At 40.0% G+C, this 25,293-nt stretch overlaps 2 protein-coding genes across 15 annotated transcripts in view; one reads left to right on the top strand and one right to left on the bottom strand.

The window, feature by feature from the left end:
• ACACA (acetyl-CoA carboxylase alpha) overlaps window positions 1-5,629 on the bottom strand; it is a 278,038-nt gene extending 272,409 nt beyond the window's left edge. For 7 of the 10 annotated variants that reach the window (XM_045490597.1, XM_045490601.1, XM_045490599.1 and 4 more), the window contains exon 1: window positions 5,076-5,629. In XM_045490597.1, coding sequence (XP_045346553.1) covers window positions 5,076-5,113 — 38 coding nt within the window. In that variant the 5' untranslated portion in view covers window positions 5,114-5,629. The remainder of the gene's footprint in view (window positions 1-5,075) is intronic. The other 3 variants (XM_045490598.1, XM_045490602.1, XM_045490608.1) reach the window with 1 other exon arrangement.
• A 16-nt stretch (window positions 5,630-5,645) lies between these two features.
• Window positions 5,646-25,293, top strand: part of TADA2A (transcriptional adaptor 2A) — a 53,087-nt gene continuing 33,439 nt past the window's right edge. For 4 of the 5 annotated variants that reach the window (XM_045490622.1, XM_045490623.1, XM_045490620.1 and 1 more), the window contains exons 1-4: window positions 5,646-5,746; window positions 7,900-8,026; window positions 17,562-17,668; window positions 18,689-18,748. In XM_045490622.1, the coding sequence (XP_045346578.1) occupies window positions 8,002-8,026; window positions 17,562-17,668; window positions 18,689-18,748 (192 nt within the window). In that variant the 5' untranslated portion in view covers window positions 5,646-5,746; window positions 7,900-8,001. Of the gene's footprint in view, window positions 5,747-7,899; window positions 8,027-16,221; window positions 16,335-17,561; window positions 17,669-18,688; window positions 18,749-25,293 lie in introns of those variants that run through there. The other variant, XM_045490621.1, reaches the window with a different exon arrangement.

The raw sequence follows: 25,293 nt of genomic DNA, 5'->3' as shown, positions 1-25,293 counted from the left end.
AAAAGCCCAGATTCATGAACACTTTGCTTAATGGCCATGGCATTATGAAAATCCTGATTATCTGCTAACTCTTCAGTTTTAAGTTACATTTGGACTCTTTATTAGTTACATTTGGCCAGGTCTGGTTTTCATTCTGGCTGTGCTACCCACTGACTAAATTGACTTTGGGCAAGCGTTTTTTGTTTTGTTTTGTTCTGTTTTGTTTTACTTTTCTGAGCCTTATTTTTCCTTATCTGTAAAGTAGGATGCAGTAGGCCCCTGTAGGAAAAATTTTTTTCCTTCTTGTTCATCTCTGAGATCTTTAGGACCCTCTTACTTATGCAGAAGCATCCTGACAGGCCACCATGTGGAGAAAGGGCTACACAGACCTTACATTTCTATAAACAGATTAGCAGAAGTGCTTCAACCTTTCTTCTACAGGCTGGTCATAATTGGGGTGGATCAAGTTATAAATTTTTTTTTTAACGTTTTTATTTATTTTTGAGACAGAGACAGACAGAGCATGAACGGGGGAGGGGCAGAGAGAGAGGGAGACACAGAATGGGACGCAGGCTCCAGGCTCTGAGCCATCAGCCCAGAGCCCGGGGGTGGATCAAGTTAAATAAGCAGTCTAGGAACCTTCTGGAAAGAAAATAATTGATCCCTTAACTCCTTTGACTAGGGTGGTCACAAAAAGAGAAAGATAAGGAGGGAGGAGTAAGGACGGGCAGGAAGGAGGAAAGCAATGCTGCTGAATGCAAGAAGCAGCAGCAGAGGCTGAGGAGGCTGGAACCAGTCCTGAGCTGGGCCGCAGAGGAGTCTGTGCTTCTGTGAAAGTAACTCAGCATGTGAACTCAAAGAGCTGAGAGCTAAGAACTGTAATCTTTGAGGTTCATGCCTTCTGTGGGGTGAAACCCTCTCTACTAAGTATGTCATGGAAGATTCCTTGCCTTGAAGAGCCCCTGTAACTGGCAAAGGACTTTGCCCCAGGACCTAAATCTCTGGCTAACTTACATTTACTGGGTATACCTTAGAGTTTAAAGGGTAGGAAGTTGAAACCCACAAGAAGGCATAGACTTTTAGATTTTCTGTTTTTATCTACTTGTATACCAAACTGCAAAGAACCACCTCAGTTACAGGAAAAATAAGTATTAGATGAGATAAAGTTCATAAAGACTTCCAGCACTCAGAACAAGTGAGTAACTAGAAATGGTAGAGAATCATTTCCATACAGAGGGAAGCTCAGAACCTGCACTTGATTTTAATTACACCAGCTTAACAGTTGAAGAGGAGCTGCTGAGATACTGTGGACTTGATCAATGGCACCTACATCATAGACAGACCCTGGCAGTAGGATACAATTTTCCCTCTTGGATTTCAAGTTCCAAAGCCAACCTCCTCCATTAAGAATGGAAGGGCTTCAGGGCACTTGGGTGGCTCAGTCAGTTGAGTGTCTGACTTTGGTTCAGGTCATGATCTCACAGTTTGTGAGTTCAAGCCCCGCGTTGGGCTCTGTGCTGACAGCTCAGAGCCTGGAGCCTGCCTCAGATTGTGTGTCTCCCTCTCTCTCTGCCCCTCTCTGGCTCATGCCCTGTCTCTCTCTCAAAAATAAATAAACGTTAAAAAAAAAATTAAGAATGGAAGGGCTTCAAAGATGTGATATCGATCTGTCCTAAAGTTCAACCTTCAAAAATATTACTTCAACATAAACTGATCTTGGATATTATTAATGTAAATTTCTGTCTTATGAAGTTTTTTTCAGGTTCCTTTACAGACATATTTAGTGAGGGAAGAAAAGGCTGTAACCAGTTGAATACAAGGTGCTCTAGAAACATGTTCAGAAGGCTACCCTATGGGGCACCTGAGTGACTCAGTTGGCTAAGTATCTGATTTTGGCTCAGATCATGATCTCACAGTTTATGAGTTCAAGCCCTGAGTCAGGCTCTAGGCTGACAGCTCAGAGCCTGGAGCCTGCCTCAGATTCTGTGTCTCCCTCTCTCTCTCTGCCCCTCTCTCACTCATGGTGTGTCTCTCAAAATAAATAAAAACATTTTAAAAAGTAAAAGAAGAAGAAGGAGGAGGAGGAGGAGGAGGAGAAGGCGGCTACTTAACCCAGAGTTTGGGGGCAGGGAGGGGGGTCAGGAAAGATGTTCCTGAGGAAGCTATGTCTAGGTTGAGGTGGAAGAACCAGGCAAAGGAAGCCTGGAAGTATCAGAGTGCATACAGAGAAATGGAGGTATTTCTGTTGGGCTGGGAAATGAAGAATAGGATGGGGTGGTGCTGACAAAGAAATAGAAAGATTCTAGACCCTGAAGGTCTTTCTACAAACAGTGGCCATATAACTTATTGTACAAACTGAGATGCTTCTGAGAGTGAAATGGGACAATATTACTAATTATAAGAGGACAAGAACAAATCAGAACTGACCTGAGCAAACTGGGACTTATGGTCACCCTTTTTTTTTTTTTAAACTTTTATTGTGTGTGTGTGTGTGTGTGTGTGTGTGTGTGAGAGAGAGAGAGAGAGAGAGAGAGACAGAGACAGAGAGAGAGAGCGAGCGAGCACTGGGGAGAGGCAGAGGGAGAGAGAAGAGAATCTTAAGCAGACTCAACACTCAGCGAGGCAGGGCTCGATCCGATGACCCTGGGATCATGACCTGAGCAAAAATCAAGAGTCCCATGCTCAACCAACCGAGCCACCCTAGCATCGCAGGTCACCTTACTTTTAAGTCACGTTCAGGTGCTTGGACCTGCAGTGAAAGCAGGTATCTTCTTCTCTTCTTATATATAAAGGCACTGAAGTTACAAAGAAGAAAAGACAATGTCTGTCCTCAAGCTCTGTCTAAAGAAGACACACATGTAAAGAAATAATTTTAATACGGTTATACAACTTTAGTTCTAGCCTCTACTCTGAGCTCTAAATTTACATATATCATTTCCACTGAGATTGCAAAACACAAATCCAAAACAGAACTTTTAATTTTTCTTCCCACAGCTGGTCTTTCACTTCCCTTCAGCTGGCCTTAAAATTGATGCCACTAGCCACTACATTGCTGAAGGCAAAACCCCAGAAAAGCATTGCCTTAATCAGTGTTATCCTTCTCTTACTGTGCATTTTAAAAATTCCTCCACATCTTTCTTAAGCACAATAACTAAATTGGGACTTGGAATTCTAATGAGACCCTAACATCAATTGAAGCAGAAGATGATTTTCAGGTGTTTGAATGCTATGTTTTTAACAAATAGATCCCAGGATTATGTGGGGGATTGTTTTTTCCACAATAGTACAACATTGATGACTCATATTCGACAATCATGACGTCCAGATCTGGATATATGCCCAAGCCAGTCTCAAAAACCTTCAGTTTAGGCGAGAAAGACATGAAGATAAGGCCTGAAGTGACTGACCCTATCTCATCTTTGTAAAGATTCGAGTGGTTGCAGAGGTGTAAAGGCATAGGTGAAACACCAATGTTGATAAACCATCTGTTGAACGATTGCTGTGTAAAAGGAAAATTTATGTTTTAAAGAGTAATTTTAAAGTTTCTACCATCTATTCTCCACACAGCTGCCAGAGTGATCCTTTCAAAACAAATCTGATTACCTCCCACACCACACATCATGGAGTCTTTCATGAGCCATCTCTGCAAAGAAACTGCTCTAAAATAAATAAAATCCAAATCCACACTCCTTGGCAAAATAAGTTTTCCGAATTGTTAAACCCTAAATAAAAGTTTCCTTCAGTCAAAAAAAAAAAAAAAATCTGATTACTCTTTTGCTCTTAACCCTTCCATGAACTCTACCACATCCTTCCAAAATCCAAAGTCCAACCATGGCTTACGAGATGATGCATGATCTGGTTTCTGCCTTTTCCCAACTTATTTCCCTAATTTGCTGTGCTGCAGCCACATCGGTCTCCTTGCTTCTTCTCCAACAAGTCAAGCAAGTCCCTATCTCAGAGCCACTGCAATTTGCTGCTTCTCTTCTAGAATAGTTTCCCTCTGGAAACCCACGTGCTGCCTTCCTTGTTTAATGATTAGGTTTCTGCTTATGTGCTCTTTCAATTAAGAGGCCTTCCTTGTCTACCTCATCTAAAAGGCCATGCCCACATCATTCTTATCCCTTCGTTCTGATTTATTTTTCCTCATAAACTTGACACATTACTGGACATTATCTATTATCTAGTAATACGTGTACTGTTTTGTCAATCTCTCCCACTATTATATGAGGCAGAGACTGTTTTGTTCACTGCTGAATTCTCAGCACCTATAACAGTGTCTGCTCATTAAACATTTGTTGAATAAACGACTGAATAGATTTTCTGATTTACATCAAATGTAAAACTACATTTTTTTTTTATTTTTTTTTCAACGTTTATTTATTTTTGGGACAGAGAGAGACAGAGCATGAACGGGGGAGGGGCAGAGAGAGAGGGAGACACAGAATTGGAAACAGGCTCCAGGCTCTGAGCCATCAGCCCAGGGCCCGACGCGGGGCTCGAACTCACGGACCGCGAGATGGTGACCTGGCTGAAGTCGGACGCTCAACCGACTGCGCCACCCAGGCGCCCCAAAACTACATTATAATGTATCTACTGGCATGATGCATAGGAAAATGTCTGGAAGACTATAACCAAAATGTTAACTGCTTATTTAACACCGTAGAAGCTGGTTTTCACATTATTTTCGCTTGTGTGAATTTTCTGATTATTTTTCAGAATGAATTTGTAGTATTCATATACTGAAAGATGAATAAAGAGGCTACACCGGCAGAAAATGCAAATGAATTCAAACAGAGGTTGGGCATTTTTATGAAACAGACTTCTAAACAGATGTAACCACATAACGGTGAAATTAACCACGGCTTGAATCCCCTTCCCAACACTTCCTAGCCCCGTGATCCCAAGTTATTTATAAGCCAGTCTCCACGTCTTCACCTGGAAAATGGGGATAATAATAGTGCCTACCTCACAAGGTTGAAGATTAAAATGACACCATGGATGTAAGCGCCTTTGTACAATGCCTGGCATGCAATAAACACTCGACAAATGGTAGCTATTATAATAATTAGTAGTAGTAAAAAGATGTTGGGACGTACCTAGCCCTCAAGATTGACATCAGAGTGGACCACCACATCCTCTCATCATTGCGCCTCTATCTGGGCCCCTGAAGCCCAAAGAGGGGATGGTTCTTTCCGAAGAAGAGAATTTCGACGTTCCAGAAGCATCTGAATAAAACGTACCCTGTTTACCCTTACACCATTCAGTCAGTCTGGTTAATCCACGAGCAGCACTGCAAAACCCGACTGGCCCCAGTTTCCTTCGTTGCAACAGGGGCGGGGGGTGGGAATGTTAGAAACACAAAAGCAGGACGGTACCGGCCCGCTCCACCTCACCGCACTCTGGCGCGGATCGAACGGCGCCACGCACCGGTAAGCCTCTGGCGACCCGCAACGCGCCACACGCAAAAGTGACTGCTGCCCGGACTCAAGTCAGGCAAGCTACTCAATCAGCCCTACCCCTGTCCGGGCCTCTGCCAGAGGACCGCGGCGGGCGCGCCGCGAAGCCTGGGCGCGGGCCGAGGGGGCGGAGGGGGCGGCGGGGGCGGCGGCGGCGACGGCGACGGCGACGGCGGGGCCGAGAAGGCAGGGGAAGGGCGGCGGCGGCGGCGGCGGCGCGCTCGCGCCTGTGCCGCTCGGGAACGAGCACGCACGCCCGGGGGCGCGCGCGGCTGGCGGCCCCGCGGCGCGGAAGAAAGGGACGCGACGAGGTGAGGCACGAGGAGCTGTGGGGTGGGTGGCGACGGGGCGCGAGCTCTCTGGCGGCCGAGGGGGTGACGGGGCCCGCGAGTTGCGGCGGGGGAGGGGTCGGGCGTTGAGCCCTGGCGGCTTGGGGGACAAGGCGGGCGGATGGTGTGGGGAGGTGTGGGACTACGCCGCGCTTGGGGGAGAGCGGCGCGGGCCCGGCCGGACCCCTCGGCTCCGCCTGGCGGCGAGTCTGGCGCGCCCCGCCCCCTGGGCGGCCCTGGGCTGCAGTGAGCGGCTTAGAGCTTCGGGATTCCTGTCTGTACAGTGGCGCGCCTAATTACGCTAGCAACAGCAGCTCTGGGCCATGCACCTGACCGACGATACTTTTCCAGTCTGCAAGTAGGCCTCGCACACTAGGTAGGAGCTGAGGCCGACTGAGGCTCAGGTGAAATGACTTGCCCAAGATCACACAGTTCAATAAGGAACGAAGCGAGGAACTCATCCTTGTTTGCAAAATTCCAAAGATTGCACCTATCCTCCGCGCCACACAGAACGCCGTAATTCACAGTGCCTGCCTTCCTTCTCCCAGTGACTTTGAATTTGGCAGATGTTAATTTGGAGCCACCACCCATCCTTTCATGGATGTTTGTGTCAGAAATATCTCTTGTGAGAAGAAAGGAGGGGAAAAAAGAAAGTTACGCTTATTGCGATATTGCGATTGTGATGTGGAGTGTTTATACATCCTTTATTTGATCATTTCTGTTAACCTCTGTTGAAATGTCCCTTTTGTTCACAGTCTTTAAGACATTGTGCAGGTAGTAGTCTCAGAGCTTCATTCTTTAAAAAAGCAGCATGCCTGAGAAGGTTGGGAGGATTCAAAGATAATCCACATACAGTGGTACAACGGTACCTGGCACATAAGAAAAGTTCAGTAAATGTTGGCCATTATTTTATTACTGAGTACATAATACCTCTTGCTAAAGCCATTTTTCTTCAGAGACTAACTCCCTGGGACTAGAGCAGGCAGAGAACCATCCTATCCCAGCCCATTTCAGAAAAGACAAGTTGTTGCTAGCCAATGCTATCTGAATGTCATATGACTTAATGATTAATTATACCTTAAGCTCAGAATACCAGGTTAAAGAAGTCACTCCAAGAGAACTACAGATGAACATTTAGTTAAAACTAACACTTGTCCATCACATTTTCTTTATTGAGTTCTTTCTCTGTGTTTGCACTTAAAAGCATGCAGATGTGTATTGGATAGTAGTCCCTGCTTTCATTTAGTCTAGAAATGGAAAAAATACGCATCCAGAAGTAATCCTCACAAAGTAGAATGAAAAATGTCAGAAAGGAGATAGCTAAGGAGCTATGTGACTATAGAAGAAAGGTGGATATTTTCTTGGCTTAGTGTGAAATATGATTTCATTTCTACCTTCAAGAAAATACTTTGTACATTGTACAAACATTAAGTACTTGTTCAAAGAGTAACTAAGTGAACAAATGTATGTTGTAATAGACAGGGTTCCTTGGTTTCTACTAAAAGAAACTCATTCATATTAAACTATTATTAGAAAGGTAGAGAAATGAGAAGAAAAACTAAGCAGTTGGGCCACCCTTGGGGATGGGGATCTCAACAGCCAGAGCTCATGGACCAAATTCTTTGATTAGTGAATGACTGGGCTCCAACTGCCTTCTTCCTTACATGTCTTACTGAAGATTCAGATTTCCATGAGGTAGCTTGTTGCTTTAGCTGTGGGGATGAAGTATAGAGTATTGTGATTGGGAAACTGACTCATCCACATTTCATATCGTTCTAGTGGGGTTACCAAAGGAAAGAGTGTTAAGGAGAGAAGTAATACTGGGTAGGGAAAAACAGTAGTTGTGTATTAGAGATATATAACCTTCATAAAGGGCTTACTGTGGATAATGTACCAGGTACCATGGTACATTATTTATATGGATTTTGGTATTTAATCCTCACGATAACTCTAGGAAGTAGATACTGTTTATCATACCCACTTTACAGACGAGGAAATAGGCTTATAGAGGTAAAATAATTTGCTTATCATTACAAAACTAGGATGTGGCAGATTTGAGTACATTGCATCATCTTCTCTGTATCTTATTTCTTTGAATTATTTCCTGATTGGTGTGCCACTTTGTATGTTCATAGGACGGCATCAAGCTTTGGTGTATGTTTTGGCCAGTTCTGACTTCTTTTTGAAGGAGCACTGCATTGAGGAAGATCAAAGCAAGATTGTTTGCAAATTAGAGAATGGACCGTTTGGGTTCCTTCAGCAGTAAGTATAGTGGGAACAAGTCCCAGGCGAATATTAACAGCAAATTGAAGTAGAATTGATCAAAGAAGAAAAATAAGCACTTTGAAGTTAAACAAAGCCCTGAGAATCTGATCCTAAAGGAATAACGGTATCAAATCAGAATAAAATTAACAATATTTAGGGGCACCTGGGAAGTTCATCAGTTAATGTCTGACTCTTTGTTTTGGCTCAGGTCATGATCTCACAGTTTGTGGAATCAAGCCCTGAATCAGGTTCTGTGCTGATAGAGTGGAGCCTACTTGGGATTCTCTCTCCCTCTCTCTCTGTCCCTCCCCCATTTGCTCTATCTAAATAAATAAATAAACTTAAAAAAGTTAACAATACTTATTGATTGTCCACGAAACAAATAACATAAACATATCACTCTAGGTCTCATAAGAAAACTGTGCTCAGGCATAGTATGATTAACCTGCAATTAGACTTAAGAAAGCAGTTGGATTACTCTTTAGAACAATAACATATTTCAGATGCCTTGATAAGAAACAATGTCAGTGCCGGGCGCCTGGGTGACTCAGTCAGTTGAGTGACCTACTTTGGCTCAGATCATGATCTCATAGCTCGTGAGTTCGAACCCCGCGTTGGGCTCTGTGACAGCTCAGAGCCTGGAGCCTGCTTCAGATTCTGTCTCCTCTCTCTGCCCCTCCCCTGCTTGCTGTCTCTCTCTCTCTCTCTCTCTCTCTCTCTCTCTCTCTCTCTCAAAAATAAATAAAAACATCAAAAAGAAAAAAAAAAAAGAACATCAGTGGTAGGATAAAAGACATGCTCCTCTCCCCCTTCTCTTTTAAAAAGGTGGAACTTGTGTTCTAAGAGTGAACCACTATAGTAATAATGCAGAGAATTATGGTATATGTGTAAAATAAATTCAGGCAGCTACAGCTATGGAGAAGAAAATATACTGTCTTTTCTTTGTTTCTGATAAGAGATTTGGCAGAAATCGGAATTCTATTGTTAGGTATTAGTAGTGTCCCAATGAGAAGAAATAAAAAGGCACTTTTGGGTGTTGTTTCCTCTTCAGCAGTTTCTTTTTCTTTTTCTTTTTCTTATTTTTTAACGTTTATTCATTTTTGAGAGACGGAGTGTGAGTGGGGGAGAGGCAGGGAGAGAGGGAGACACAGAATCTGAAGCAGGCTCCAGGCTCCGAGCTGTGAGCACAGAGCCTGATGGAGGGCTCGAACCCACGGACCATGAGATCATGACCTTGAGTCAGAGGCCCAACTGACTGAGCCACCCAGACTCCCCTCTTTTATTTTTTTTAATGTTTATTTAGTTTTGAGAGAGAGGGGGAATCCCAAACAGGCTCCACACTGTCAGCGCAGAGCCTGATGAGGGGGCTCAATCCCACGAACTGTGAGATCATGACCTGAGCCAAAATCAAGTGATGTTTAACCAACCGAGCTACCCAGGAGCCCCTCAGCAATTTATTTTATTTTATTTTATTTATTTTATTTTATTTTATTTTATTTTATTTTATTTTATTTTATTTATAAATATATGAAATTTATTGTCAAATTGGTTTCCATACAACACCCAGTACTCATCCCAAACATGCCCTCCTCAATACCCATCACCCACCCTCCCCTCCCTCCCACCCCCCATCAGCCCTCAGTTTGTTCTCATTTTTTAAGAGTCTCTTATGCTTTGGCTCTCTCCCACTCTAACCTCTCTTTTTTTTTTTTCTTCCCCTCCCCCATGGGTTCCTGTTAAGTTTCTCAGGATCCACATAAGAGTGAAAACATATGGTATCTGTCTTTCTCTGTATGGTTTATTTCACTTAGCATCACACTCTCCAGTTCCATCCATGTTGTTACAAAGGGCCATACTTCATTCTTTCTCATTGCCACGTAGTATTCCATTGTGTATATAAACCACAATTTCTTTATCCATTCATCAGTTGATGGACATTTAGGCTCTTTCCATAATTTGGCTAATGTTGAAAGTGCTACTATAAACATTGGGGTACAAGTGCCCCTATGCATCAGTACTCCTGTATCCCTTGGGTAAATTCCTAGCAGTGCTACTGCTGGGTTATAGGGTAGGTCTATTTTTTAATTTTTTGAGGAACCTCCACACTGTTTTCCAGAGTGGCTGCACCAGTTTGCATTCCCACCAACAGTGCAAGAGGGTTCCTTTTTCTCCACATCCTCTCCAGCATCTATAGTCTCCTGATTTGTTCATTTTGGCCACTCTGACTGGCATGAGGTGATATCTGAGTGTGGTTTTGATTTGTATTTCCCTGATAAGGAGCGACGTTGAGCATCTTTTCATGTGCCTGTTGGCCATCTGGATGTCTTCTTTAGAGAAGTGTCTATTCATGTTTTCTGCCCATTTCTTCACTGGATTATTTGTTTTTCAGGTGTGGAATTTGGTGAGCTCTTTATAGATTTTGGATACTAGCCCTTTGTCCGATATGTCATTAGCAACTATCTTTTCCCATTCCGTTGGTTGCCTTTTAGTTTTGTTGATTGTTTCCTTTGCTGTGCAGAAGCTTTTTATCTTCATGAGGTCCCAATAATTCATTTTTGCTTTTAATTCCCTTGCCTTTGGGGATGTGTCAAGTAAGAAATTGCTATGGCTGAGGTCAGAGAGGTCTTTTCCTGTTTTCTCCTCTAGGGTTTTGATGCTTTCCTGTCTCACATTCAGGTCCTTTATCCATTTTGAGCTTATTTTTGTGAAGGGTGTGAGAAAGTGGTCTAGTTTCAACCTTCTGCATGTTGCTGTCCAGTTCTCCCAGCACCATTTGTTAAAGAGACTGTCTTTTTTCCATTGGATATTCTTTCCTGCTTTGTCAAAGATTAGTTGGCCATACTTTTGTGGGACTAGTTCTGGGGTTTCTAATCTATTCCATTGGTCTATGTGTCTGTTTTTGTGCCGGTACCATGTTGTCTTGATGATTACAGCTTTGTAGTAGAGGCTAAAGTCTGGGATTGTGATGCCTCCTGCTTTGGTCGTCTTCTTCAAAATTACTTTGCCTATTCGGGGCCTTTTGTGGTTCCATGTGAATTTTAGGATTGCTTGTTCTAGCTTCAAGAAGAATGCCCTCAGCAATTTCTTAAAAAGCCTCTTATTTACTCTGTCATCATACTCCTATAAAATGAAGACAGAATGAAGTCTTCAAACACATCTAGTTCAAATCTCTCATTTTACATATGGAAAAAACCTGAATGAATTTTTCTAATGCTGGAAGTGTAAACGGAAACCACTCCTGTTTCCCTTTTTAAGATAATTTTTAGGGGCACCTGGGTGGTGCAATCAGTTAAGTGTCTGACTCCGGGTTTCAGCTCAGGTCATGATCTCAACAGTTTGTGAGTTCGAGCCCCTACTTGAAATTCTCTCTCCCTCTCTCTGCTGTTCCCCTGCTCATGTCCTCTGTCTCTCAAAATAAATAAACTTAAAAAAAAATAAAAAATATAAAATAAAATAATTTTGAAACTTTTATGGAACTTTTTTTCTGGAAATAATTTCAAACTTACAGGAAAGTTAGAAGAATAAGAATCATACAAATAATCCCCATACACTTGTTAACTTCTTACTCATTTGCACGTATTCTCTTTCTTTATAAGTATATAAATATATACATTAGATTTAATATATATATTTATATACTGTATTATATACTTATAGGTAGACATAGATACCCCATTTTTTCTTCAGAGTCATTTAAAGGTAAGGGACATAGATCATGTCCCTTTACCCCTAAGTACTTTATTGCTTATTTCCTAAGAATAAGGATATTCTGTTTTATAACTTCAGTAATCAACTTTAGTGAACTTAATATCAATAAAATACTTTTATCCAGTCTACCATCTGTTGTTCAGTTTTGTAAGCTTGACTCAACAATGTCCTTTATGGTGTTTTTTTCATTCCAGTACAGGATATAGTCAGGGGTCAGGTCTAACATTAAGTTGCTAAGTTTCTTTAGCCTTCTTTAAGTTGAAACATTTCCACAGCCTTTGTCTTTAGTCACATTGATACTTTTTTTTTTTTTTTTTTTTTTTTTTTAATGTTTATCTTACTTTTGAGAGAGAGGGAGACACAGAATCTGAAACAGTCTCCAGGTTCCAAGGTGTCAGCACACTGATGCGGGGTTCGAACCCATGAACCATGAGATCATGACCTGTGCTGAAGTCAGACACTCAACCGACTGAGCCACCCAGGTGCCCCCATGATGTTGATACTTTTGAAGAATACAGGCCCACCTTCCTCCTTCCCCCTTTTTAAAATAGAGGTTTCTCGTTTTGGGTTTGTTTGGGTCTTACTCTACCCCTCGTTGGTGATAATGGTTTGAAGACCCAGTCATGGTGTTTGTTTTTCTCCACTGTATACTTTGTATTTTTCTCTTGCATATAATAAATAATCCATAGGAAGACACTTTCAGGCCGTAAAATATCTTGCTCCTCATCAAATTTCTCCTTAGATTTAACATCCATTATGATTTTTGCCTGATCCAATCTTTACTGTCATGGTTGCAAAATGATGTTTTTTCCCCCCAAATCCAGCACTCTCCAAATTTGCTAGTTAGCACTTATATAATCTGTTTATATAATTATATGTATTACAGATAATATATATAATGATACGTGTTTATAATTTTTTGATTATATAATCCCTCCCATCTCCCTTATTTATTTGACTTAAGTGTGGACACATGAATTCCTATTTTCAAGAGTTTATAATTCATTATTATACTTAATTATTTTGGTTCCCAGATTGTCCCAATTTGACCACTGTGAGAGCTCCTTCATTCTGTCTCCTGCATCCTTGTGACATAACACCCATCACTTTTTTGAGCATCTCCTTACTTTTTGGCTATATGTTCCAGGTGCATCTTGTATCTCCCCTGCCCCAGCCCTGGAATTAGCCACTTCTCTGAGGAGCCCTGGTCCTTTTAGAGGGGAATGACATTAGAGACCAAGATCTAGTCATTTTTCATTGCTACTAGCATGTCTTTATCTTGGTCCTTTGGCCCACAGAGCTCTGAAATATGTGTATATATGCTGTGTACGTATATACCAACATACGTTATATCTGTTCATACATACACTTTTAAGAAATCATGAGTTCACTGATACATCCCATTCATCTTCATAGGCTTTTTTCTTGTTTTCTCCCATTCTTTATTTGTATGTCCTTTCCTTAGTGAGAACCTTGACTCCCAACATCAGCACATTTACTCATTTGCTCAGTTTTTTAATACATCCAAAATTATTTCAGAATTGCTTTTCACATAACGCTACATGTAACAGACCTACTTCAACAAGTTCAGGATTTGTTTGCAATTCTCCCCTGCATCACCCAAGAATATCCCCTATTCTTATGATTAAATGTTCATAAGTTACTTGGATTTTTTTTTTCCTTTTCAGTGTGGTTATAGTATTCTTTTGAAGTACTATCGGGTTCATTTGTTGATTCTGCTTTTCATTTTCCCTTTTTATATTTATTTGTTTTTTGTAAATTTATATAACATACACTTCCAAAAATCAAAACTATACAAAAATATATATTTAGAGAATTGTTACTCCTTTCTGTGTTTCTTCCACTCCATTCCATCACCTCCCCACCCCTTTGTAGGTGTCTAACTTCATTGTTTTCTAGTTTATCTGTCCTTTATTTCTTTTTGCAAAGAAAAGCAGACATACATGTGTTTGGGTTTTTCCCCCCTCTCATTTCTTACAGGAAAGGTAGCATCCTATGTAAGTTTTTTTGCAGTTTGGTTTTTTTCACTTAATAGTATCTTCTTGGAAATACTATATTAGATTGTAAAGGTCATTGTTGGATATCTAGGTAGTATTTTGTAATTTACAAATAATGTTCTAATGCATTCCTATTAGCAGTATATGAGAATACCTATTTCTCTACATTCTTAGTAAGAGAGTATTATCAAGCTTTTGAATTTTTGCCAATCTGATGGGTGAGAAATTATGTCTCTATAGCTTTCTCTTATGAGTGCAGTTGAGTGTCATTTCATATGTTTGAGGGCCATTTTTAAATTTTCTCCCTTTTTTCTAGTTATTCATTTCTTTTGCAATAGGATTTTTGTTCTTTTTTCCCCCCTCAGTTTTTATTTTATTTTATTTTTTTTAATGTTTATGTACTTTTGAGAGAGAGAGACCACGAATTGAGGAGGGGTAGAGAGAGAGAGGGAGACGCAAAAGCCGAAGCAACCTCCAGGCTCTGAGCTGTCAGCACAGAGCTGGATGTGGGGCTCGAACTCGAACCATGAGATCATGACCTGAGCCGAAGTCGGACGCTTAACCGACTGAGCCACCCAGGTGCCCCTCCCCCTCAGTTTTTAAAAGTTCTTTGTATATCGGGGACTTTAGCCCTTTATCTGTAATACGTTTACAAATAATTTCTTCTAGGCTACTTGCCTTTTTTATCTTGCTTAGGGTATTTTTTGCCCTGGAAGTTTTTTGTTCCTGTTATTTATGTAGTCAAACTTACTAACCTTTTATTGCCTTTAGATTTTGAATGATGGCAAAAAAGTCTTTCCGTACTCCTAGGTTATAGAAAAGTTGTAGAATGTCTCTGCGAAGGAGAGTTTGGCTACGTGTATCAAAAACCCTCTGTAGGCTTGACAGTTCTAGAAAAATATATTTTCTGAGGAATACAGCAGCATTCTTCATAATAGTGAAAAGTTGGAAACAACATAAATGCCCATCAGTAGGGAACTGGTTAGATTTGTTGTTTTCAGCCTTACAAGACCCCATGTTTTCTTTTTAGAATATTTTTAGAGCCCCTTCACTCTTTGGAGAGGAAATACACAGATAACATAGCACATCTATACCCATGATTTTAAAGAAACAGAAATAATAATGCCCTAACTATAATACAAAGGATAAATAAAAGAGAATAATGAACGAATGTAATTTATAATAAAATAATACGTATCTCAATATGCTTAGACACGATTTCAGTAGAAGACATAATAATGACAAGTAGTCAGATGCTTAACACCCATATTTTGAATCATTGTGCATCTTACAACTACAAAAGCACAGTGATTCATGTGTGTTGTATTGGTGACTCAGAAACCTCACAAGCTTGAATAACTCTTGGTAAAGTTCTGAACAAAACAAGATATAATCTCCTGTAGAAGTACGTGCAGTTGCCTTCTTAGAAAATTAAATGTATTTTAAAACTATCAAAAACATTTTGTTTTATATGTAATATGGAATTAAGTTCTAGGTCATGTAATTATGAACAGGTTTTTCACCACCTTGAATGTCTGTTGGGACATTTGAAAGTTATGTAGGACACAGGCCACTTTTTTGTTGTGTAAGTATGTCTTCAGTCTTGTAGGATATCTAGCATCCATGGTCCCAAACCTGCTAAATGCCTGTAGTGCTCTCTAGTCATTGTGGCCAACGAAAAAACATTTCCTCAGATTTCCAAAATGCCTTCTTACGGGGCAGTGGAAAACCATTAGGTTAGATGGTTGTTACAATGGAATATTATTCATCCATTAAAAAGAACGATGTATGTGTACTATCACGAAAGATGTTTGACAGTATATTGTCGAGTGAAAAAAAAAAGGCTACAAAACATCGTGTATGGTATCTCACTTTTGTTAAATATATATACACACATACATAAAAGACTAGAAATCAAAACATTAATAGAGGATGACTTTATGCCTTTGTTGTCTAAAATTTTTTAACTATAAATTGGATTTTTACTAAATAATCCCTTCTTGGGGCACCTAGGTGGCTCAGTAGGTTAAGCATCTGACTCTTGTTTTCGTCTCAGGTCATAGTCTCCCGGTTGTGAGATCGAGCCCCATGTTGAGCTCTCCACTAAGTGTGGAGCCAGTTTAAGATTCTCTCTCTTCCTCTGTACCTCTCTCCTGCTCACAAGTGGTCTCTCTCTATAAAAAAATAAAAAATTACTTCTTGATGTAAAGGTTTAAAAGCTCTTTTACTTGGGTCCAGGACTGACTTTTTTTCCTGAAGAAAGAAAAACAAGCTTACATCATTAAAATAAAAGAATGTGAGGAAGAAGGTAATTTGGTAAAAATTGTCATCTGACTTAATATAAAACAATTTTTGTTCCATGTCAAAATTTAAAATGGAAGAAGTGGGGTAGTTGCTGTTCCCTATATTTATTTTGAAGCTATTGCCAGAAGGATTATGTTTCTTTCCCCTGTTATTTTCCTCCAGGTCTTCATTTAGAAACAAATGAAAAGAACAATAAATAATCATCACTTGAAGGAGGGAAAGGTGCCTTGAAGAGTGTTTCTTGGACTCTAGGAAGGAAAATGCTATTACAGAATGTGAGAAATCCTGCCCTAGGCTATAAGCAAATTAAATCCTTTCATCTTCCTTCAAAGCCTGTATTTTCTTAAGACTTCTGCTGTTGATCATAGAGAACTACTTGGCTAAGTTGCCCTAACTCTAGAGGGGCAGAGTTTGGAGCAACCAGGGACATACATACCGGCCTTTAAATCACTTGAAGGAGTTTGGATTGTACTTCTTGCCTTAATATTTCAGAGATGATATGGTCATTGGAAATGGAGGAAGGTCTGCTTTGTTCTCTACTGTGAGAGAAAGGAAGGGAGCTTTCCTGGGTTTAAATTTCAACTCAGATATAAAGTTGTATATCCCAAGACATTTATTTATTTGTTTGTTACATTTATTCATTCATTTTGAGAGAGAGAGGGAGGGGCAGAGAGAGTGAGAGACAGAATCCCAAGCTCAGTGTGGGGCTCAAACTCATGAACCTTGAGATCATGACCCAGGATGAAATGAAGAGTTGGACACTCAACTGACTGAGCGTCCCAGGCACCCCTCAAGACATACATTTAAAGTTTTTCCCTCCAACTTTCATTATGAAAATTTGCAAACTTAAGGAAAAGTTGAAAGAACACTACAGTGATTACTTGTTGACTGCTACCTACATTTAACAATCATTAACATTTTGTCAGATTTGTTTTACCTAAGAATACCTATGTGTTGTATAGGTATGTGACATTTTCTCCCTTGCAGAAATAACGGGGTGGGGGGGGGGGGGCGCGGCTTGTGTTTGTAAATTTCTCTGCAGGGGAAATTACTTATCTACTTAAATGCTGTAGTCGGTTAAGCGTCCGACTTCAGCCAGGTCACGATCTCGCGGTCCGTGAGTTCGAGCCCCGCGTCGGGCACTGGGCTGATGGCTCAGAGCCTAGAGCCTGTTTCGGATTCTGTGTCTCCCTCTCTCTCTGCCCCTCCCCCGTTCATGCTCTGTCTCTCTCTGTCCCAAAAATAAATAAAAATGTTGAAGAAAAAAAAAAAAAAATGCTGCGTATAGTAGTAGATACTACTGTAGGAAGAAACAAAGCTGCCCTGAAGAAAAAGGAACATAATTTTCGTTTTTTCTTACTTAGAATGAGCTCATCTTGTTTCCAAGACAAATGGAGTCTTCCGTGTAGCTCACCACCTGTATGGTTATTTGCAAATTTTCACCTTCTCGGCACTTAAGGTAATCATGTTTTGAAACTAGTATATTTTTCTTTTTGTTCTAGATGATCCCTCTGATAAACCACCTTGCCGAGGCTGCTCCTCCTACCTCATGGAGCCTTACATCAAGTGTGCTGAATGTGGGCCACCCCCTTTTTTCCTCTGCTTACAGGTAACTCATTAAGGACATGCTTGCTTCTCCTGGCTTAATTTTATGGATATAGTAAATTCAGAGATCACTGTAGATTATTCAGAAGGACCATACTTTCTTAAATCAGTTCCTTCTACTTTGTCTTTCATTACACATTTTACCAGTGAAAAGTTGGGGAATAGAGCAGATGAATGACACAAACTGTTGAATATTCCACATTTCTGTATCAACCTAATGCTTAAAACTGTTTTTGCCAGTAGATTTAAAGTATTGAGATACAGGAAACAGAATTGGAGGATTATTCCTTTTGATGGCACCTATGACATTGTTTATTGTCTTACTGCAGAGTGGTCTTTGGGCAGGTGACAAACAAGGGAATAATCATTCTGTAATTGATGATAATAATAATAATAGTAATTATAAGTGCTTACTCTATTGTCAGACACTCTTTTGAGTAATTTATATGAATTAACCTTTAGTTTATCACTATAACCCTATGAAGTAGGTATGATTAGCATCCCCATTTTATAGAGGAAACTCAGGCAAAGAGAGCTTAAGTAATTTACTCAAGGTCACACAGCAAATACATATTTTATTGGACCCAGGACACTGTTGATTATATGAAGCATCCCAGTTTTAGAAATGTTAAATGGCTGATGGAAGTTGTAATATACTTTTTATTACAAGATGAATCCTCATTTCACAGTTTTAAAATATAAAAAAAATACATGTCTCAGAGTTGCCTAAATACTTTAAGTATGGAGCCAGGATTCAAATTTAGTCCATCTGATTCCAGGGCTTACGCTGTAATCAAAAGAGAAGATGTCTTAGGAAAAGGTCTGGTTTTTTTCCCCCAGATTGTGAGGGCCACTGAAGAGCTATGATCATGAACGTAGCCATCCTCTTGTCGCTGTAGACAAAATTGAATGATTTCTTAAAAACTCATCACAAGACTAGAGTACCCCCAAACCATCTTCTACCCTGTAAGAAAGCATTTCAAAAAGTAGTTTTTTGGTAACTTAATTTTCCTTTCTTTTGCAGTGTTTCACTCGAGGATTTGAGTACAAGAAACATCAAAGTGATCATACTTATGAAATAATGGTAATGATGAAGTTGCAGGGAATTTCCATTCATTTGTCAAGTATTGTACTGAGAATGTCTTTTTTTCTTCATCTTCAAGTATCTCCTTGCCTTTTCTTTCCTCTTCTTCCGAATTAGGTAATCATTTCCCAGTGAGTGTTTTTTTTTTTAAGTTACTTATTTTGAAAGAGAGAGAGAGTGTGTGTGTGTGTGCATGTGGGAGGGAGGGGCAGAGAGAGAATCCCAAGCAGTCTCCACACTGTTAGCACAGAGCTTGACAGGGGGCTCCATCCAGCAAACCGCAAGATCATGATCTGAGCCAAAATGAAAAGTCGAAGGCTTAACTGACTGAGCCACCCAGGCACCCTCCCCGCCAGTAAGTGTTTTAGGGTCTTATGAATCTACTAAGGCATTTAAGTCAAAAAATCATTTTATATACTCAGATTTTTGTTTCAAATTTAAAAAGAATTTAAGAGTACTTATTGAGGGACACCTGGCTGGCTCAGTTAGTAGAGCATGACTCTTGATCTTGGTGTTGTGAGTTCGAGCCCCATGTTGAAGGTAGAGTTTATGTTAAATAGTTTTAAAGATTATTAAAAAAAAAAAAAAAAAAAAAAGTAGGGGCATCTGGGTGGTTCAGTCAGTTAAACGTCTGACTCTTGGTTTTAGCTCAGGTCATGATCTCACAGTTCATGGGTTTGAACCCTGAGTCAGGGTCTGCACTGACAGCACAGGGCCTGCTTGGGATTCCCTCTCTCCTCTCTCTCTGCCCTTTTCCGTGTTTGAACTCTATCTCAAAATAAATAAATAAACAAACAAACTTTACCCCAAAATAAATAAATAAAATTTAAAAATGAAAAAAAAAATACTTACTGAGTTTTACTGATGTAAGTTTAAGAGGTATAGGGCATTTTAGGTTTACTGATGAACATGTAGTGAATGTATTGTTGCTGTGTTTTGGCTAATGATACCATGTGTTTCCTGTGGGCAGTAGTGAAGTTTATGTCTGGCACTCCCTCCTCTTGCATTGGAGAAATTAGTTACCCTCTGACAGTTAAGTTATAAAATGAACATAGAGTGAATGGTATAAGACACAAAATTACTTTGAAGAGACAGACTGGCTTATAGGCCAGAATAAGACTTGGCAGAAACTTGATTGGTTGTATTGCCACCTCTAAAGAAAGAATGAGAGGCAGATGCTGGTAGTGTCCTTCCAAGTTCTAGTCAGAGGAATGGGCCCTTTAATAAACAAAAATGAATATATGGTCTACCTGGCAGGTATATGTATCTTTGTCAAGATAGTTTTGTCAGTTATTAGAACATTACTCTTAGTTCACCAAGTAGTTTTCTTACATTTGCCCTCCCATTGACTTTTTCTTACAAGAAAGAAGACTGGCTAGGCATCTTAACAGTAATAATTTCACACTGTGGATTAATCCATTGATATTTGTATTAGTTTTCTATTGCTGCCATAGCATATTATCAGAAATTAAGTGGCCTAAGACAACACAAATTTATCATCTTGCAATTCTGTAGGTCAGTAGGCCATTAAGCTCACCCAGCTTGCTATAGGTCCCATAATGTCAAAATGAGGGTATTGCCAGCCTGGGCTTTTATCTAGATGCATTGGGAGAAAGTCTGCTTCCAGTCAGCTTCCAATCTGCTTCCATTCTTACTCAGGTTATTGACAGTATTCACTGCCTTGAGGTTTTAGGACTGGTGCTACTCTCTTCCCTCAATTGGCTGTTGGCCCGGGCTTGCTCTAGGCCTCTAGAGGCCTCACTTCCTCCATATTTGAAGCTAGCAATGGCCAGAGTTCTTGAGGGTTATTGATGAAATGCCTAGAGCCCCTCTGACCTCTCCTGCCTATCTTTGCTGAATTTCTCCAACTCTCCTGCCTCCCTTCTTCTTCTTTTTTTTTTTTTTTAAAGGAAATTTTATTTATTTATTATAAGTAATCTCTACACACAAGGGGCTTGAATTTACAACCTCGAGATTAAGAGTCTCATCTTCTTCCAACTAAGCCAGCCAGGTGCCCTTCTCTTGTCTCCCTCTTCTACTTTTTTTTTTTTTTTTTAAGTATGTGTATTTAGAGAGATCAGAGTGTGAGTTGGGGAGGAGCAGAGAGGGGAGAGAGAGAGAGAGAGAGAGAGAAAGAATCCCAAGCAGGCTCCGTGCTGTTAGCACAGAGCACCACACAGGGCTTGATTCAGAGCTCACGGTTCATGAGACCATGACATGAGCCAAAACCAAGAGTCCCCCTTATTCGACTGAGCCACCCAGGCGCCCCTCCATCTTTTACTTTTAACAGCTCCTGTGATTACATTGGGCCCACCGATATTATCCAGGCTGCTCTCCCTATTTTAAGGTCAACTGATTAGTGCCTTAATCCCATCAGCATAATCTCATCAGCAGTATCTAGTTAGTATTTGATTGAATAATGAGGGATCAGGAATCTTGGGAGGAAAGGGGCACATCTTGGGAATTCTGCCTACCAAAGTGCCATAATGTATCTACTTCAGTCTCTTAAAAGTTTAGAAAGGATCGGGGCGCCTGGGTGGCGCAGTCGGTTAAGCGTCCGACTTCAGCCAGGTCACGATCTCACGGTCCGTGAGTTCGAGCCCCGCGTCGGGCTCTGGGCTGATGGCTCAGAGCCTGGAGCCTGTTTCCGATTCTGTGTCTCCCTCTCTCTCTGCCCCTCCCCCGTTCATGCTCTGTCTCTCTCTGTCCCAAAAATAAATAAACGTTGAAAAAAAAAAAAAAAATTAAAAAAAAAAAAAAAAAAGTTTAGAAAGGGTGGATTTTATCATCTCTGAGTCTGATTATTTGTGGGGTCCTGTTTAAGATGAGTTTCTGGGCCTACAATGCTGAGACTCAGAGCCTGGTCCATAATTAATTAAAGAAATGCTCCTTAGTAAGAGTTCTTGGCAACCAACTGGCTAGACTTCGGCTATCTCTCTCTTAACACTTTCAGTCTTCTAAATAGTTTCTCCACTCATTGTAAGATTTGGAATAAATTTTTTTTATATTAGACTTTGCTTCATGGAGCATTTATAGGTTTGCAGCAAAATTGAGTAGAAAGTATAGGGATTTCCCGTATACTTCTGCCCCCACCCATGCATAGCCTCTCCCATTAACAACATCCCCCATCAGAGTAGTACATTTATTATAACTGATGAACCTACATTGACACTGCATTATTATCCAGAGTGCCTGTTTACATCAGAGTTCACTCTTGGTGTTGTACATTCTGTGATGTATATATTACAACTTGGTGTTGTACATTCTGTAATGTAATATATAATGTCACATATGCACCGTTATAATGTCTTACAGAGTAGTTTCATGGCCTTAAAAATCCTCTGTGCCCTGCCTGTTCATCCATCCCCCTGACCCCCCACCTCTGGCAACCACTGATCTTTTTACAGTTTCTATGGTTTTTCAGTTGCTTTTCCCAGAATGTCTTAAAATCGGAATCCTATGGTATATAGTCTTTCAAATTGACTTCTTTCACTTGATAATACTTGTTTGAGTTTCCTCCATGTCTTTTCAGGCTTGATTGTTTATTTGTTTTTGTTTTTAGCACTAAATAATACTGCATTGTCAGGGACTCCTGGGTGGCTCAGTCGGTTGAGCATCTGACTTTGGCTCAGGTCATGATCTCACAGCTCGTGAGTTCTCGAGCCCTGCGTCGTCGGGCTCTGTGCTGACAGCTCAGAGCCTGGAGCCTGCTTCCGATTCTGTGTCTCCCTCTCTCTGCCCTAACCCACTCGCATTCTGTCTCCCTCAAAAATAAATAAACGTTAAAAAAAATTTAAAAATAATACTGCATTGTCTGGACATACCACAGGTTATCCATCCACCTACTGAAGGACATCTTGGTTGCTTCCAAGTTTTGGCAATTGTGAATAAAGCTGTTATGAACATTCATGTACAAGTTTTTGTGTGTACATAAGTTTTCAACTCCTTTGAGTAAATACAAAGGAGTGCAATTGCTGGATCACGTGTATGAGTATGTTTAGTTTTGTAAGAAAACCGCCAAACTTGTCTTCCGAAGTGTCCGTATCATTTTGCATCCCCACCAGCAACAATGAGAGTTCCTGTTGCTCCACGTCTTTGCCTGCATTTCATACCAGTCATTGTTACGCATTTTGGCCATTCTAATAGGCATATAGTGGCATCTCTTTTAATTGATGTGACATTTCTCTGATAAGATATGATGTGAAACATCTTCTCATATGAAAATTTTTTTCCTCTTTTGTCATTGCAAAATAAATGAAGGGTTGGGAAAATATGGTCAAGCTATCTATGACTTTGAGTTCGTTTCACTAACATATCAGATCTTTAGAAAGGTGGTTTATTTTTCTCATATTCACACAAAAATGCCTGGAACCGAAACAGATTTATTCATTTGAATTGTGAAAACAATTCCTTAAAAGATAATTTAGTGTAGGCACGGTAGATTGATGGTTATCCACTGTAGGAAAAGTGACCATGAGCTCTCTCTAGCTGTTCTGGGCACCTTGCCTTCTGCATAATGCTGAAGGCACTAAATTTCACTCTAAGTCCAATTAATTCTTCTGATTACATCATCCTTTTCTCACATATTCAACACCCATACAAACACATTTCAGAATTCTGTCCTTTGGGGAGTTTTTGGAGGTTCCTAATACTCCCTTTTTTCCTGCAGTCTTATCTATTCCCAGATAAGGAAAAGAAGAATCTTTCCTTCTGTAGGATTGATGACCAAATTTTGGCTTTCTACACATGAAGCCACTAAAAACCTGATTTTTTCCTTTTTTTTTCATTTGAAACCACAGAAAACTTTAAATGGTTTTTTAGTACTTTTGTCATCTCACAGTGCTGTATTTTTGGAAGTTACTCATGCTGTGGTAGGTGGTGCATTAATCAAGATTTCTGAGTTCTATGCCTATTTTTGTCTTATAATTCTTAGAACCTTGAATAAGTCAAGGCACCTCCTTCTGCCACACCCTTTATACCAGTGATCTTAAACTTTGGTGCCTAAGAATCACCTGGGAGCTTCTTCAAATTATAGATTCCTAGACCCTGCTCTTAGAGATTCTGGTTAGTAAGGCTGAGATTGGGTTCAGGATTTGAATAACACTGATTCAACTTTAAGAAAACTATCTTATGCCTATTTATTTATTTGGTATAGAAAGTCTTTTCTCACAGTAAAGCTCGTGAGGGCTAATTAATATTCTAAATACTGTTTTAGAAATAACATAGGCTCTTCAACCATGAATTGTCATATGTATTTATTATGATACTTGCCAGATTGATTATTATGAATATAGACATAGACTCTGAATGTATGATTTAGGCTTCTCTTTTGGATCTTCTGGTACCTCATGTGCTGGGCATATTCATAGTATGTGCTCAGATAAAAACGTATTGCTTATAGCAGTGTAATTTCACAAATCACAGAAATTTTTTTTTGGTCATCAGCAAAAGGTACAACAATTTCTGAATGCCTATGAAATCTGAAGATCTCTTGTGTCACCTTTTTAAAAAAACTTGTAGAAAATTTTATGTGTATACTAAAATAGAATATGTTTCAGTTATCTGTTGCTACCGAATAGTTATTTCAAAACTTTGTGGTGTAAAATAACTAAGAGTCAGGAATTCAGATTGGGCACAGTGAGGGTGGCTTTCAGTTCCACATGATGTGTTTGAGGCTGGAAGTCCACGGGGCTTTTTTCACACCACTGCTGGCACCTCCGAATGGCTTGGTTAGGAGTCATCTGGGACATCTTAACTGTTACTTCATCAGGTAGCCTTGGGGCTTCTTCCTCCCCATGTGGCCTATACACCTGGTCTTTCCAGCAAGGAAGCTAGGTTTCTTACATGGTGGTTCAGGGCTCCCAAGACCACAAAAATGGAAGTGGCCAGGCCTTGAGCAAGTCACAGGTCCAGCCCATATTAAGTGAGAAGGGACTGCACCAGGATGTGATTGTTAACTACCTCTTAAACTGTCAACTCATAGCCTATGTTGTTCCATCTAAACTCTCACTTTTCCAGATTATTTTGAAGCAGATCCCTCAGATTTCATACCAGTTCATCTATAAATGTTTTACTAGATCTCTCTAAAATTTAAAAGTAATTCAATCACTTTTCATGTTTCCCAGTCATGTCATAAAAGCTTTTTAAAAATATCTCTGTTCCCTTCTCTGCCCCTGAAATAATTACTGTTCTGGTTTTTATCACCATAGATCAGTTATGCATATTCTAGAACTGCATATAAGTGGATTCATATTGTATGTACTCTTGTTTCTGGTTTCCTTCAGCATATTTTTGAGATTTGTTCATATTGTGTATAGTAGTTCATTCCTTTTTATTACTGAATAATATTCCATGAATATGACAGTTATGAATATGACACTGTTGATGGTTACCTGGGCTTTGCCTAGTTTGGGGCTTTTATGAATAAAGCTGTTATTGACATTCTTTTTTTTTTTTTTTTTTAATTCTTTTAAATTTACATCCAAATTAGTTAGCATATAGTGTAACAAATGATTTCAGGAGTAGATTCCTTAATGTCCCTTACC

This window comes from Leopardus geoffroyi, chromosome E1 (genome assembly GCF_018350155.1).
Source record: "Leopardus geoffroyi isolate Oge1 chromosome E1, O.geoffroyi_Oge1_pat1.0, whole genome shotgun sequence".
Lineage (NCBI taxonomy): Eukaryota > Metazoa > Chordata > Mammalia > Carnivora > Felidae > Leopardus > Leopardus geoffroyi.
Note: the sequence above shows the minus strand (reverse complement) of the source record. Positions and strands in the feature narration are given on the sequence as shown.